This window comes from Acomys minous (assembly GCF_964271855.1).
Source record: "Acomys minous genome assembly, chromosome: 10".
NCBI lineage: Eukaryota > Metazoa > Chordata > Mammalia > Rodentia > Muridae > Acomys > Acomys minous.
The window spans coordinates 26,969,274-26,983,480 of NC_140491.1; the positions used below are offsets into that span (position 1 = coordinate 26,969,274).

Sequence of the window (14,207 nt, forward strand, 5' to 3'; positions counted from 1 at the left end):
AAGAGCTGTAGCCTCCTCAAGAGAGCCCCACCCCTCACCCCAAGGTTCCCTGCAGCATCTCCGTAGGGCAGGAAACTAGGCAACTGCATCTCTGAAGTGGATAAGCTTCTAGCCACTCTTCTTGAGGACAACTTTGACGAGCTAAGGACCTCTCCCCGGCAGTGCTGAACCAGCCAGAGGAAGCAGCTCTGGGAGGCGGTCCTTATAATGACACCAAGGTAGCAACCTCCTCAGCTTATTACATTAAGATTACAATTATTTAAAGGTGTTCAGTGGTTGCAATCTGTACTGGACGTTGTTAAGCCTCTGGTAAAGTCTGTGACGCAATGAGATACATCGCCTGAACAAACTTTTCATTAAAAGAGTTATGTAAATAGACAACATATGTTTTGACATAACCACGATATTTTTATTTTGTATTCACTTCCTTCTAGCGGTTATTATTTCTAAAGGTGTTAAATATGATCAGTTCTGGTGTAGCTCCCTTTGAAACTTCTATTTCTACTCAACTCACACCGGATATCTAAAGAACAAGCTAAAAGCCTTTTGATCCCCCCCCCCCAATATAAAACAGTTGAACAAATCCAATTAAATTCAGCATTGACTGCTCAGGGAGAGTAGCCAGCTACAAAAAAAAAATTTTTTTTCCCCTCAGGTGCCTTCCAATGCCACACTTCACTTGGAGCTTAACTAACATTTGTCAACCTAACGTTTTAATTTATCTATAGAAATCCAACGCAATCAAACATAAGGAGAGAAAATATTTAGTAGAGTGATTTTCATTATTAGATCGGTTCAGTCAGGAGCATTAGCAGAGAAACAGCCGCGAAATTTTAAGAGTGAGAACAAAATGATAAATCCTGTTCTTCGACTCTAGTCTCCCATCCTAGAGAACAGAAACTACTCGCCACGTGTGGAGACACTTTACGTTGAGTTTTCGCCCAAGATTTGGACTGGGCTTCAAACTGGTTTTCGGGAAAAGCGCTAGAGTAGAGGGCCATCTCAGGTTTCAAGATGAGTGACCCCCGCCCCCCATGGCTGAAGGATGCTACTAGAGAGAACCAGATTTAGGAAGGAAGGGGTTAATTCAGACCCTGTCTTTCGCTACTCACTCCGGCCTCCGCGTCGGTAAAGTCCGCGAACCCCTGGTTGGAACCAGCCAATCCACTGCCCAGAGAGCCCTGGACAGCCAGCGAAGGGGCGTGGACTGATGCTGTCACTCAGCGGTGAGGAATGACACTCTGACGGGAGGGGGGGTTACAGTGGAACGCTGGAGAAGGAAAGAGAAGAAACAGATAAAAACCCGGCCAGAGGGTAAAAAGGTGTCCCGCTCTTCTCCGATTTTAGGGCCGTAGCTGACACCTCGGGCGCCAGGGGGTAGGCTCCGGAAGAGCCAGCCCAGAGGGAAAGAGGGAGGACCCACCAGGAGAGAAACCCTGCAGGCGGGGAAGACAGAGGCGCACAGAAAAAGTGACTTGGGCGGCGCTGCGCCCCGGCGGCGCTCCGGAGGCAACTGCAGACTCGGAGAGGACCTTTGACAGTTGGCGCTGGCCTTCCCGAAGGGGGCAGACCCCGGAGGGCCCCTGAGGACCACGGGCGAAGCTGCAGGGGGAGAGCGTCTGCCGCTAGATTCCGGGGGAGGGGGTCCTGGCGAGGTGGGCCTGTGAGGTGGAGTGAGGGTCGACGCGGATCCTGGAACTGAGAGGGGCGGGGGCTGCTGAGCTGCGCAGAAGTGGGCTGCAGAGGCCTGGCGCGCCCCACTCACTCGCGTAGCGGTCGCCCAGCGATCTCTGTCAAGCTCGAAGCTGTCCCCGCGATCCAGCTGCCCGCTTGGCTGCTGGCTCCGACACTTGGTGTAGATGGCTGCGCGCAGCGCCAGCACCTTGACGCCTTTCTCCATCCAGGCGATCCTCAACAAGAAAGAAGAGCGAGGCGGACTGACTGCGCCCGAGGGGCGCCGGGCACCAGGGGGCACAGAAGTGGCGGTGGCCTCGGCGCCCGCCGCCGTCTGCTGCTGGCGGCTCTTTGGGGAGACTGACGCGGGTGCTCTGGGGAGCGCCGAGGACTCTCTGCTGGCGTCTCCCGCCCTAACCAGAACAGCTGTGGGGCAGACCGCGGAGAGTCCCGGAGGTTGGGACTCGGACTCAGCCCAGAGCGAGAACGAGGGCAGGAGACGCTGCGCGGAGGTACCAGGAGCCAGTGGAGCCGGCCGCGCCAGGGTGACCCTGGGCCTGGACCAGCCGGTCTGCGCGATGCACGCCGCCAAGGACTTGGAGGAGGAAGCCCCGGTCCGCAGCGACAGCGAGATGTCAGCTAGCATTTCAGGTTTGTGGCAAAAGTTTTTCCAGGAAAGGGGCTGGGCTGAAAGGGGATGGGTTAAGAGGTCAAGCATTCCCTAGCGGGGTGGGCCTGCTGGGGGAACACAGTGCCCCGCCAGTTTTAGTCCAGGCCAAGCGTCCAACTCCTGCACGCTGCCACGTGCTGCCCCAAAGCCATAAGTAACTGAGCTTCTTGGAATCCAGAGTCTTGGTACCATATGCCCTGCACCCTGCACCCTGCACCCTGCACCCTGCACCCAGTTCCAAAAGCTTTGAGTTTATCTACAATGCTTCAGCTGTGTCCGTTTACAATCTCTAAACTCAGGAACCGGGACAAGAGACCTATAAGGTAGATCACAAAGCTTTTCCCCGATCCAGCCAAGCTAGCGACTACAGGTCCCATAGCAGTCGCAGTGAGGGAGCAAGGGAGCCTTTGGAGAGGGCTTGTGTAAATTCCCTTACCCTAGGGCTGATAGAACAGCCTTTTGCTGAGTACCTAGGAGCTAGCAACAAAACCAGCAGTTACTTGAAGGCGGAAGAGGGTGAGGAAGTGCGATCCAGTTCTTTCGGAGGCACTCAAGACTCAAGCCTCTTAATGCACTCGCGGGGGTGTTATTTCTTGGTCTGAAAGCCCCCCCCCCAGCTGGCTTCTATTGAGTACACTCTGCTGCAAGCCTCACATAGGCACAAAGCAGGCCAGAGTGCTGACCTCTCTGCTGGCTTGCTGCAAGGGAGCCCAGAAGCTTCTGCACTTAGTTGCCAGATCCCTGACAGCAATTCTGGGCTCTTTGCGTGGAAGACTCTATATACCTCTGACCTCAGGGTCTGTGCTCTGCCTCCCCACCCCCTCTTTCACGTAGCCAACGGATGTGTTTGTGTGTAGCTGTGCAGAGGTGTACAGCCTGGAGCTGAGAATCAGAAAAGCAATGTAGAAAGCCAGGATTCAGGGCCGAGCACCAAAAAAACCTTGTGGATACGCTCAGGCCAAGTACCCTACATTACTGCAGGGAATCTGGGACCCGGAAAACTTGGGGGGAGGGATCTGTTCCCTACTGCTTTGGCAGCACCAAAGACGTGTGAGAAGCCAGGGAGCCAGAGCTCTGAAACAGAACCCCTGTGGAACGTCACCTCCCCCTTTCAGTAGGCTCAAAGCGGGTTTCCCCTTCCCAGTCTTCCCGGAGAAACCACAGCAATTGAGACCTATCTTCATCTTTGCGAGGCTGACAGGTTCTTGCTTTTTGTTCCTACCGGAATCCGCAGGCGACCACAGCCCAAGAGCCGAGGAAGGTGGGGTTAGTCCGGGAAGTGCACACGTGCCTGGGTTGTGCAGCGCAGCAGGCAGCGGAGCTAGCAGCGGGCAAGCGCCAGGCGTAGAGGAGGAGGAAGAGCCCGCTGCCCCTAAGCCGCGAAAGAAGCGCTCGCGGGCCGCCTTCTCGCACGCCCAAGTCTTCGAGCTGGAGCGCCGTTTTAACCACCAGCGCTACCTATCCGGGCCAGAGCGCGCAGACCTGGCAGCTTCGCTGAAGCTCACCGAGACGCAAGTGAAGATCTGGTTTCAGAACCGTCGCTACAAGACCAAACGCCGGCAGATGGCCGCCGACTTGCTTGCCTCAGCGCCCGCCGCCAAGAAAGTGGCTGTAAAGGTGCTGGTCCGTGACGACCAAAGACAGTATCTGCCAGGAGAAGTGTTGAGGCCACCTTCTCTTCTGCCACTGCAGCCCTCTTACTACTACCCTTACTACTGCCTCCCAGGCTGGGCACTGTCCACATGCGCGGCCGCTGCTGGTACCCAGTGAACCGCCTGGGACGAGGCAGCGAATGACTTGTGGTCCCGGTTTGCACTGCCGTGGACAGGTGTAGAGACTGTACTCTTCGGCCGGCCAGCTCTGCCTAGCTGGGGAGGGGGAGCAGGTGGAGAATGAAATCCTGCTGTGACTCCCCTATTCAGGGTGACGGGGCTGCGGAACTGAGTCTGCCCCGAGAGGGCGCCTTATTCTGATGTGAACAGATGCGCCCTATGACCCCAGGCCCTATGCACACCCGCCAACTATCTGCAAGCCTCGGGACGCTATTTATTATCACAACAACGTCGGCTTTGGATTCTGTCTGCCTGGGGATGGTGTTTGCTCAGAGCAGGGAGGACTCCTGGAGACCCCATAGCCTGAATTCTCAGAATTTCGGGTCAGCCAGGCGCTTCCGGCGCTAGGCCACACTAGTTCATGGTATCCATGCTACCGATTTGTATCTACATATCTTAAATGTTTGGAAATTACATTTGTGACAAAGGAGTGCAGAATCCTTTCGGCTCCTGGCCAGGAGTTGAATTGAATCTGGATGGGTTTGATTTTGGTGACCTTCACACTCCACCCCTCAAGGGGCGCCCTCCTGGATGTTGAATGTAAGAATGGGAGCCTTTCAGCGAGGTGCAGGCCAGGGATTCCCTATACTTTCCCTTTCTATAAGGTGAGGGCCATACCCAAAGGGAAAGTGCCTGGGAGACCCATAAAGAGGGCCCGCCATCGTAAAAGCCCTCTTTGAAAAACCTGTCTTTATTTCTTTTTGTTTGTTTGTTTGTTTTTCTTTTTTCTTTCTTTCTTTTTTTTTTTTTAAGAAGGTTGAGACTTGTAGCACTTTTCGGTTGTTTGTATTCAAATAACGATTATTTTTGTATTCAATGTGAATATCCCTGGCCTGCATTTCCCCCGCCTTCTTCTGCTTTCTCCTATCCCTCTGTTTCGACCCCCACACCCTCTGTGCCTCGCTTGTTTCTGAGACTGTCTCTCAGTCTTGCAGCTTTTCGCCTCTTTAAGGGCACTGTGCACTCAACTAGAGCTATCTTTAAAAGATTTGTGAATTTTGGAAGCGCTATTCGCTGGTTTTTTCCCCCCTTTAATTTATAAACTTTCAGTTCGACATGCCCTCTGGGGTTTTGTTTTCTCTGAAATTTTCTTGGTGCAACTGTGGGACAAGGAGGTGGAGGTGAGTCGGAGGCAACGGTGGACCATTCTCCGTATTAGTTTTTGGGTTTTTTTCCCCCTAGGAGAGAATGCTTGCTCTGGTACCATCCCCCTATCCCGGAGCAGCCTTGGGGGGCCAACGGCTTAAAGTCTGAGAAGTCACAGCTTCTAGGGTGTGGAAGAACCCCACTGAATCTTAAAGCAAATGACTAAGAGTCCTTATTTTCTTCACTCCTAGGATCTCACATCTTGGAAGGGCCTGGGTTGATTGAATCCACAGGCAATTTGCATCTAACTCTCAATCCCGCAGATTAATCTGTCTTTCCTTTTTCTCTTCACTTTTTGTTTTGTTTTGTTTTGCTTTTGTTTTTGTTTTTCCAGTGCTTCTCCAAAGTAACTCACTCTTAAGAAAGGGCTGGAAAAACAAAAGCTCTCGCTCAAATTCTAAGTCTATTTAAGGAGAGTCAAGTGCTAATAATGTTCCTCCAGGGAAGGTCTCCTGTTCATTTTACTTCTACAGGTGCGAATATTATTCTGTCCAAAATGTTTTCAAGCGCCTCTGCTAGCTCGTTACCTGGCGTCATTTGATCTGTACGGAAGCTCAGGGTCAGTGGACGGTGAGATGGGCCACTTTCAGACGAATAAACGAACGAACTTGTCCCTGCTCTACAAGACTTCCCAGAATACCACAGTCTTCCCGAGTTAAATGCTCTCTCGTAGCTGACCGCTGGCGCTGGATTCCTGGGTAGCGAGGATGAGTTAATGCCACAGTGCTATAGCCTCAACTCTTGGCTAGGAACAGCTAAAACCAAAGCCTGGTTTGCCCTACTCCCGTCCCTGTTAACTCTTCTCAGCCTTCTGGCCTCCAGGCCTTGTGGTACTAAAGAGCGGTACGAGGAAAGCCAGAACTGCCTGGGCCGGTATAGGCCGAGTGAGGCCACCAGGGTTTCGTAGTCTGAGTCCAGCTTCCGCAAACAGCGAAAGAGCTAGGACAAAGCTCATAGCATACTCATCTTATTGTTCTCCCTACCCCAGTTACCAGGCATTTGGTTCCCACGATCATTTTATTTCCTTAAATTTTTAATTTTTAAATTCAGTGTTCATTTTATAATTTACCATGATGCATTCTCCTTGAAGTTTAGGACTTCTCGGTTCTTGCCGGCATCTCTTTGCTTCCTTTGCCGAAAGACTGCTGCTACAATTCAGAGTGTTCTTGACGGGGAGGTAGGTGCCTGCCCTACTGGGAATGGCTGTTTAATTAGTTAACCCTGCTTACTACAGCTGCAGTCTGTGTTTAATCCCTTGAGGATTCTCGGGAAGAGAGCTAGAGATTTCTTAGAGGAGGAAATAGATGTCCTAAGTCGCTCCTTCCCAGCTTCCTCTTCCGTAGCAGACCCCGTTTTCAGCGTTGGCCTCTCCCATTGCTAGGCTCAGCCTGAGAGAGCTGTTCTGAGCTCTCTGAAGCTGTCCTGGGAGCGGGAGGGGGGGGGTGAAACAAAATTACCAAAGTGAGTTTTGCTAGAGCTGGGGACGTTGAGGTTTGGTTCTATTTCCAAAAGATCAGTGGCTTTCTGTAGCAGCTTTCCTCCACACAGCTCCCTAACGCGGCTTTGCGTGGTAAAATTACCCGGGTTGCGACTTACCCTTTGGATCTCGCTCAGTCCTATCAGTACTCCACACCGCAAGATATGAACTCGCATGATCTATCCTTTCCTGCTTTCCTCCTTTCCCCCTTTCTTTTCTTTCTAAAATTAAAATCCTGCTACACACACACACACACACACACACACACACACGCGCGCGCGCGCGCGCGCGCGCACACACACACACACACACACACACACACGAGTCTTGGTTTATATGCTTCCTATTGTTTTGCTCCCAGAGCAGCGACAAGCATAACCTGAGTTCCTAGCCCTTTCCTACTTCCTCCTTTTGTACATTTGGCCGTTAGTTAACAGAAAGCTGAGCTTAGGAGTATTAGGTTCTGGCTCATCTTGCCTTTTACAGGTGATTAAACCAAAGAGAAGGAAATAAGCTTAGGAACTGGTTTAGGTTGTGCTTTGACCTGCCCTGAAGTCAGTCTGGCCAGCAATACATTTTTTGCCGTGTGTGTGTGTGTGTGTGTGTGTGTGTGTGTGTGTGTGTGTGTGTGTAAAACCTTTGCTTATCTGAAGGTGTGCCCCATCCCAAGAGCTTAGGTTTGTGGGGATCTCAAGTCTCTGCGGGAATATCCTGGCTGGATTTTGCTAGAGCTGGGGACATTGAGGTTTGGTTCTATTTCCAAAAGATCAGTGGCTTTCTGTAGCAGCTTTCCTCCACACAGCTCCCTGACTCGGAGAAAGTAGGCAGATGATGACAAATGTGACTTCCTGGGGAACAGTTCAAAAAATGATCTCAATGTCCCCTGAACAGCAGCCTGAGATGCCAACATCCAGAATCACAATAAATGCTGAAGACAGGGCTGAGGGTGCAAGTGGCATCTGCGGGCTTCTGAGGAGTGGGGCATGCCTTGTAGCCTTGCTTATCGGAACTGTCCTGATTCTTTCTATGAGGGAGAGGGGAGTCTGTGAATAGTTACCTCAAGCCGTGGATACTGTCCAAGCACCCTGAGAGACAAACCTCTGCCCAGGCCTACAGACATCCCACTAGGCCGTGGCACCACAGCTCTAACGTTCTCACCAGCCATTGGCAGAGCCTAGAGCTCTGCAGGGTCCATGGTGGCAGCACACTGTCCTTAATTCAAATTTCTGTCTGTGCCTTAGAACAAAATGTGCAGTCTGGCAAACACCAGCAAGGTCTACAGAATTCAACCTATGTACAAAGGTTCCTACCTTATCTGTGAGAACACGAAGGCCTGAACCCAAGGTGCAGAGAGAGTCAGAGGGCCTCCCCCTCAACCTGCAAACTGGCAGAGGAGCTTGTGGGCCACAAAGGAGGACTAGGGACATTCCCTCCAGCAAAGACCAAAAGAAAGGAGCTTGTGAGGACCCACCTACTACTGGAGCCTCCAGGATTTTATCCTAGGCAACCACTCCCCTTGCCAACTTTCCGAGTAGCCCAGAGTGGCACCAAGCTGCACAGAAATGACAAGAACTAGCAAACACACTACAGCACAGAGTACCCGACATATAAAACCACCATTTCCCAAGGAAGCCACAGCAGAGGCTCCAGGTCAGAGGCCAGGCAGGATGACAGCTCAGACAGTATGAAATAATAATAATAGTGATGATCACAATTAGAAAGGCAATTTAATTTAATTTTTTTTTACCTTGAGCGTTGCCTGGGAAGAAGCCCTACCAATGCCTTCTGCTGGGGTTTACAGGCCTGCCTGTGGTCTAGGGTCTAGACCTAGAGCTCTGTCCTAAGAGTAGGACCTGAAGGCACAAAGGTAGCTTTCCCATCATCACAGGCTAGAAAGGAGTAGACTGCCAGCCTTCCAAAATGCAGAGTTATCTCGGAGTGCTGCACTCTCCAGGCTGGACCCCAATGGTTGGGAGGGAATCATTGAAGCATATATGCACTTTGAAAACCATTAAGGAGTGAACAACTGGGTATGATTACTTTCATGCTGCTGACATTGTTATTGACTCCAGAAGGCCACCCTGATTTCTCTCCTTCACCCTCAGGGAAGCCCAAGCATCCTGCGGCCTACGGAGCTTAAGGGCCCTTGACTTGTTAGAGGTTAAAAAAAAAAAATCCTGACCCAAGAAGAGGGTAGAAGGCCAAAGCAGAGAAGAAGGGGGAAAAAAACTGTTTTATTACAAACGGTGACATCATCTAATAAATTATTTTTCCTCCTGTTGAACACGCAATGTTATTTGAGTCATTAAAAATACATTTATAAGGTATTGATTCCTAAGGCCCTGCAAGCAGGGGTGGTCCTGTGTAAAGTACAAGTTTAAGTTAAATGATGAAAAATTTCTCAGATGCGTGGAGTATATGCCTGGGGCTGATTCTCCTGTGATGGAAATGCCAAACGTCTAACTTTGGTATAATTCAAGAAACGTAGTAACTGGGGAACCGGATTAACTTGGCCACCTGAATTAACAGTTCTTGGTTCCAGGCTGAGGAGTCTAGTTCAAATGGGGAGGGCAGGGTACTAGAGAGCAGGGACGGCACCCGCATTCACTTTCCCTGGATTGTCTGCTGGAGCGGTCCTGGCTACTAAGCTTAACTATTTCCTCCGAAGCATAGGCGGTTGAGTGTGCTTGGGAGCACAGCTGGCCAAAGACGCGCTCTAGTTTCTCTGGCTCGCTGGGGAACCCTTTCTCAGTTCGTGTGCCCTTCCTTGCTGGCAGGGCAGCGGCCCGCGCGGGTCACCCTGCGGCTTGTACGCCACGAACTCCATGCAGATCATGTGTTCTGCCAGAGCCAGAGGTGCAGTTCCCCCTCTTGATGCCCTCTCCTCCTTAGTGAGGGTACAGCGCAAAGAATTCTTGCACTTCTGGGGCCTTCCTGGTGAGTTCTTGTCCTCTCCGGCCATTTACCGCACTCTGGCAACTGGGCTCTCCTCCTAAGATTCAGCGCGCGCGCCTGAGGATGCTCCAAGCGGGAAATTTTCCCTCATCGTGCGCACAGAAAAAGGATAGTGGTTGTGACCAGTATCCCCCACCTCACCCACAACACACACACACACACACACACACACACACACACACACACACACACACACTGGTCAGAGGTTGCCTGAGGTCCTGGAATCCACAAACCAAAAGGTAGGTTTGCCACCTAAGTTAGTGAATCTTACTTAGGTAACTAACTTCACTTTTCTGTGTATCTATTTAAAAACAAATACAAACACAAACAAACAAACAACCCTCTAGCTCTTACTGGACAATTTTAGTTTTTATTGGGGGGAGGGGCATTGTTTCTTTTTTTAATAATTTGGGCTCCCTCCAAGTAGCAGATCGACAGGCTTTCACAGGAAGGCCTTTACCCAGGCCCTCTCTGTCCTCCCTCCAGCTCAGGAGTGGAAAGTTGTTTTGTAGAATTCAGTTTTTCCTCGAGGAGGTACTTTCTCCACCCACCATGCTAAGGAGGGAGGACCCAGAGACTATTAGGCTTCTAGAGAGCGCTGGACACTCCAGAGAGTCCCCCATCCTTGGATAGAAAACGAAATAAGGGTTAACAACGGCCTCAAGGGCGGCCTCCTCCACGATCCACCCGAAAGCCGAGGGAAAGCGAGGGTGGGCGGCTCATTGTAAAATGAGAGCCAATAAAACTGCTCATTTTAATAAGCTTATTAACGTTTTTTGAAAGACTTCTCTTGTGCGAGTGAAGGCCTCCCAGAGAGCGCTCCCCCCCCCCCAGCTGTGTCGCTGGGATTTTTGCACCCTGACACCCACAAAAACCCCTTGATTACCGGGCCTTCTCTTCAGAGGCCTTTGCCAGGCTGTAGCCGCTGGGAGGCGCCCACAGGGCCAACGCCCAACCTCTGCATGCCGCATCTGTCCATTCTTTCAATGTGCAGCCCAGGAATCAGGCTATCCGTTGCAGGTTATCAACCTGTGTTCCGAGGTCATGGAGGACCCTAGCTAGGTAAGGAAGACATTCCCACTGGCCAGAGGTTTGTTCTGTTCCATGCTTCGCTACTGGTTTTGGAAAAGGTTCAAGAGAATTCATCTCCCTGAGGATTTAAAAACCGAGTCGGATTAAACCTTGGCTGGGTGCACCTCCTGACAGTTGAAGGGGGCAGTCCCACTCTGGTTGCACATCTCAGATGGGCTGAATAGCTGTCCCCGCGGTGACTCAGGAGCCAGTTTTCCTAGGTGAAGACCTTGGCACTGCTCACTTTCCCCCCTTCCCATCTTGTGGGTTGGCTTCCTGGGCTGTGAGACACGGTAGAGACATGGACAGAGAAACCCCTAAGATCACAAATCTTTCAGCTCTCCACAAAGAAGTCTCAGGTAGTCTTTTGGTCACTTCATACCCAGATGCTGAATTTGTAAAGTCTGTTCTGGGTAGGTCACACCGTCCTCCGTGTATTTATTATCTGAGCACAGTGGCTGGGTGATACTGGGTTTACTGGCTAAGCTGGTGCTGCATGGCTCTCTGAGGAGTGCTCCAGCTAAAACATGCACCTTAAGGTGGCTGCAGCATCTACCACTGTGCCTGTCATCCTTTGGCAAACAGTATACCCTGGAAAGACTGGTGAATATGAGCCAGAATCTTCCAGCTTTCCTGGTATAAACCAAACCTACAGACATTTATTTCCAGCTTAGACTCTGACTTTGTGGCGCACAGAACAAAGCTGGCCAGGGTGTGCAGAGGCGGTGAACCCTCTGTAGAGAATGCACTTGGTGTTCTTCCACATAGGTGGGCTGGTCTTAGAGGGCAAGCTCCCCTTTTTCAATACTATGGAATCCCCCCTCACACTGGAATGTATTGAAGTGTGCGTATAACTCCCCCACCACCACCACTCGCTAAAGACTGAAAAGCTAGTTCTCAGAGAGTACGCTCTCCATTTCTGCATTCTCTTAAAAACAAATTAAATTTCAAATTTGGACAGATGCTATAGGGTTGAGTGAGCCACTTCAGAGATGGAGACACCCTTGGTGAAGGAACAGTGCCTTCGCAGGAACGGATTTCAGCATTAGGCAGAAGCATGTTTGCTCAGATGTCGTAGTTGAACGCAACTGAACGCCCCAGTGTGGTAGGGATTTATCCTAAAGATTGGAGGGGATAGTTACTTTCCAGTAGCTTCTCTTGTTCTGTGGATTTCCAGAGCAGTGTCCAGCATGCACTAGGCACTTACTCGTGAAGTGGAAGATTCACACTGCAGACTTTCACAGTTCGGAATGGGTTCTTTGTGATACATTCTCCATAGCCAGTGTTGCTTCTGTGAGAGGTTAAAGAGACTCAAGAGGGAAGGCAGCAATATTGTCATCCTGAAAGTCCCATAGGTGCACAGTGGCTTTCAGAAAGCCTTTGTCCTTAGTAAGCCCTGGTCTGGCTGAAAAAAAAAATAATTCCCCTTAACAAAGATGGGATGGTCACTGAATCATATGCTTCTGGAGCAGCAGGCGTCATTAAAGGCTTACAGACTATCTGACAAATTTGCAAAGTTAAAGAAAGGTATGTGCCATTTGAAATTATTTTATGGGAAGGACTCGTGCCCCCCGCCCCTGCAAAAAGCAGGGGGCCCAAACAGTAAGATCATTCAGCCTTTCTCACACCCTTGATCATCACAGCTGAGATGATGCATTATCATGATAAATTATGCAGAGATGTGTGGGCCCTCAGAGTAGTTGTTCTAGACCCTAGGTTCTGTCATCAGTAAGTTAAACAAACAAACAAACAAAACCAAATAAATTCAGTGCAAGACAAAGGGTCTCACTCAATAATATAGTTGTACTAGGCTCTGGTTTGGAATCCTCCTGTGTGTGAGTCCTCCCGCGTGCCCCGTGAGCACACACAAGAGTCCCCATGTATAGCTCAGATGGATTAAGATCTCCCACTCTTCCTGCCTTTACCTTCTGAGTTCTGGGATTATGAGATTACAGGCCTATGTCACCACACCACTGCCTGCCCGCGCCTGCCCCATAGAGGTTCTTTGTTTTTAATGAGCCAACTCTTTGCTGCAGAATTGTTCTGTCCTTCCTCATTCATTCCTCACTCATTCACATACTTGTTTAGATATACATAAATATTTGTTGAACCCCTCTGTGCCAGGGAGATGGAAGAGGAAAGTCTCTCGCAGGGGGAGAGCTTTACTGTCGACCTGGAGACACTGAGGACACTGCTGAAACGTGGGTTGGCAGGGAGCCGGGTGTATTACTACCAGGGAGGTCAAACACGAAAATGCTGAGCCTTTCCTGCAAACTAATGGCTGCTCTTTTGCTGGGGCTTTGCTTCTCTTCTGCATGAGCCATTGGACTGGCTGGAGACTGACCTAGAGCTCCTAGTGCTGGTTGCTCCCCTCCCCAACTCACCCCTTTCTCAATTCTCTTACACAGAAGCAGTTTCTGGTGATGTTGTGTTCAAATCTAGACTCTAAGGCTTCAAAGTACTCAGGCTGGCCAGGGGACTGTCCACACTTGTCTTCAGTTCTCCCGTATACAGCTCCTGGGAGGAGGGTACCATTCACTGTAGAGATTAAGACAAGCAAGCAAACAAACTCATTAGGGCTAAATGAACCTCTGTTCTCCATCCAGCACTGTGCTGGGTACCTGGTTAGGTTCATGAGCTCAATTTTCACAGCCTGAGAGGCGAATTTGCTGACCTGACCGACCGGGTAGAAAGGAAGAAAAGTGTATTAACTGAAGCTCTGCAGGTCTCAAAATGGGAGCACAGAGGCTTTGGAGGTGAGGTCAAGCTTGGCTCTTTTCTCAGCCTTGTGGTTTTGGTGACTTCTCTAATTTCTGGCTCTGTCATCTATGGAACAAGTGAGACACATAGCTTTCCTTGAAAATGAAAGGAGTTAGTAGCATCCTTTAGAGTTGGTGCCCAGCAACAGAGCACGCTCTCTAAAGGTTATTAGAACTTTCTGGATTTCTGCCTCTTTCCCTTTTTCTCTTCACTTTTTAAAACTCGCTGCTCAGGTGGAATTACATGTAGCATTCAGAGAACACAGCCTGAAAAGGACGCATTTTAACCTTGCCCTACCTGCAGCACACCATTTCTTGGCCATGGTGTGGATACCAGTAAGTAACATCTTGGATCCTAGCTGGCAGTTGGGGCAGGGAGAAGGAGACAGCATGGAGAACTCAGTGCTTCTGGTCCGATCTGGACTGATGGAGGGCTTGGGGGTGGCAGCTGGAAGGAACAATTGCTCTCAGTTTTATGTCCTCTTCCATTTTTCAGAGATTCTTGTCACCTTTCTCAGGTCCTGGGGGGCAAGTTTCTCTGTGACAGCTGGAACCCCAACCCCCACTCCCCCAAACACACACACACACACACACACACACACACACACACACACACACACACT

The 14,207-nt window shown here is 50.5% G+C and overlaps 1 protein-coding gene across 1 annotated transcript; it reads left to right on the forward strand.

The window, feature by feature from the left end:
- Positions 1-1,859: 1,859 nt before the first annotated feature.
- On the forward strand, positions 1,860-4,607 carry NKX3-2 (NK3 homeobox 2; the record flags this gene model as incomplete). Its single annotated transcript, XM_084799046.1, has 2 exons — positions 1,860-2,325; positions 3,579-4,607. The coding sequence occupies 2 exons, from the start codon at positions 1,860-1,862 to the stop codon at positions 4,112-4,114; spliced, it is 1,002 nt and encodes a 333-aa protein (XP_084655172.1). The 3' UTR covers positions 4,115-4,607.
- Between the last annotated feature and the right edge of the window lie 9,600 nt (positions 4,608-14,207).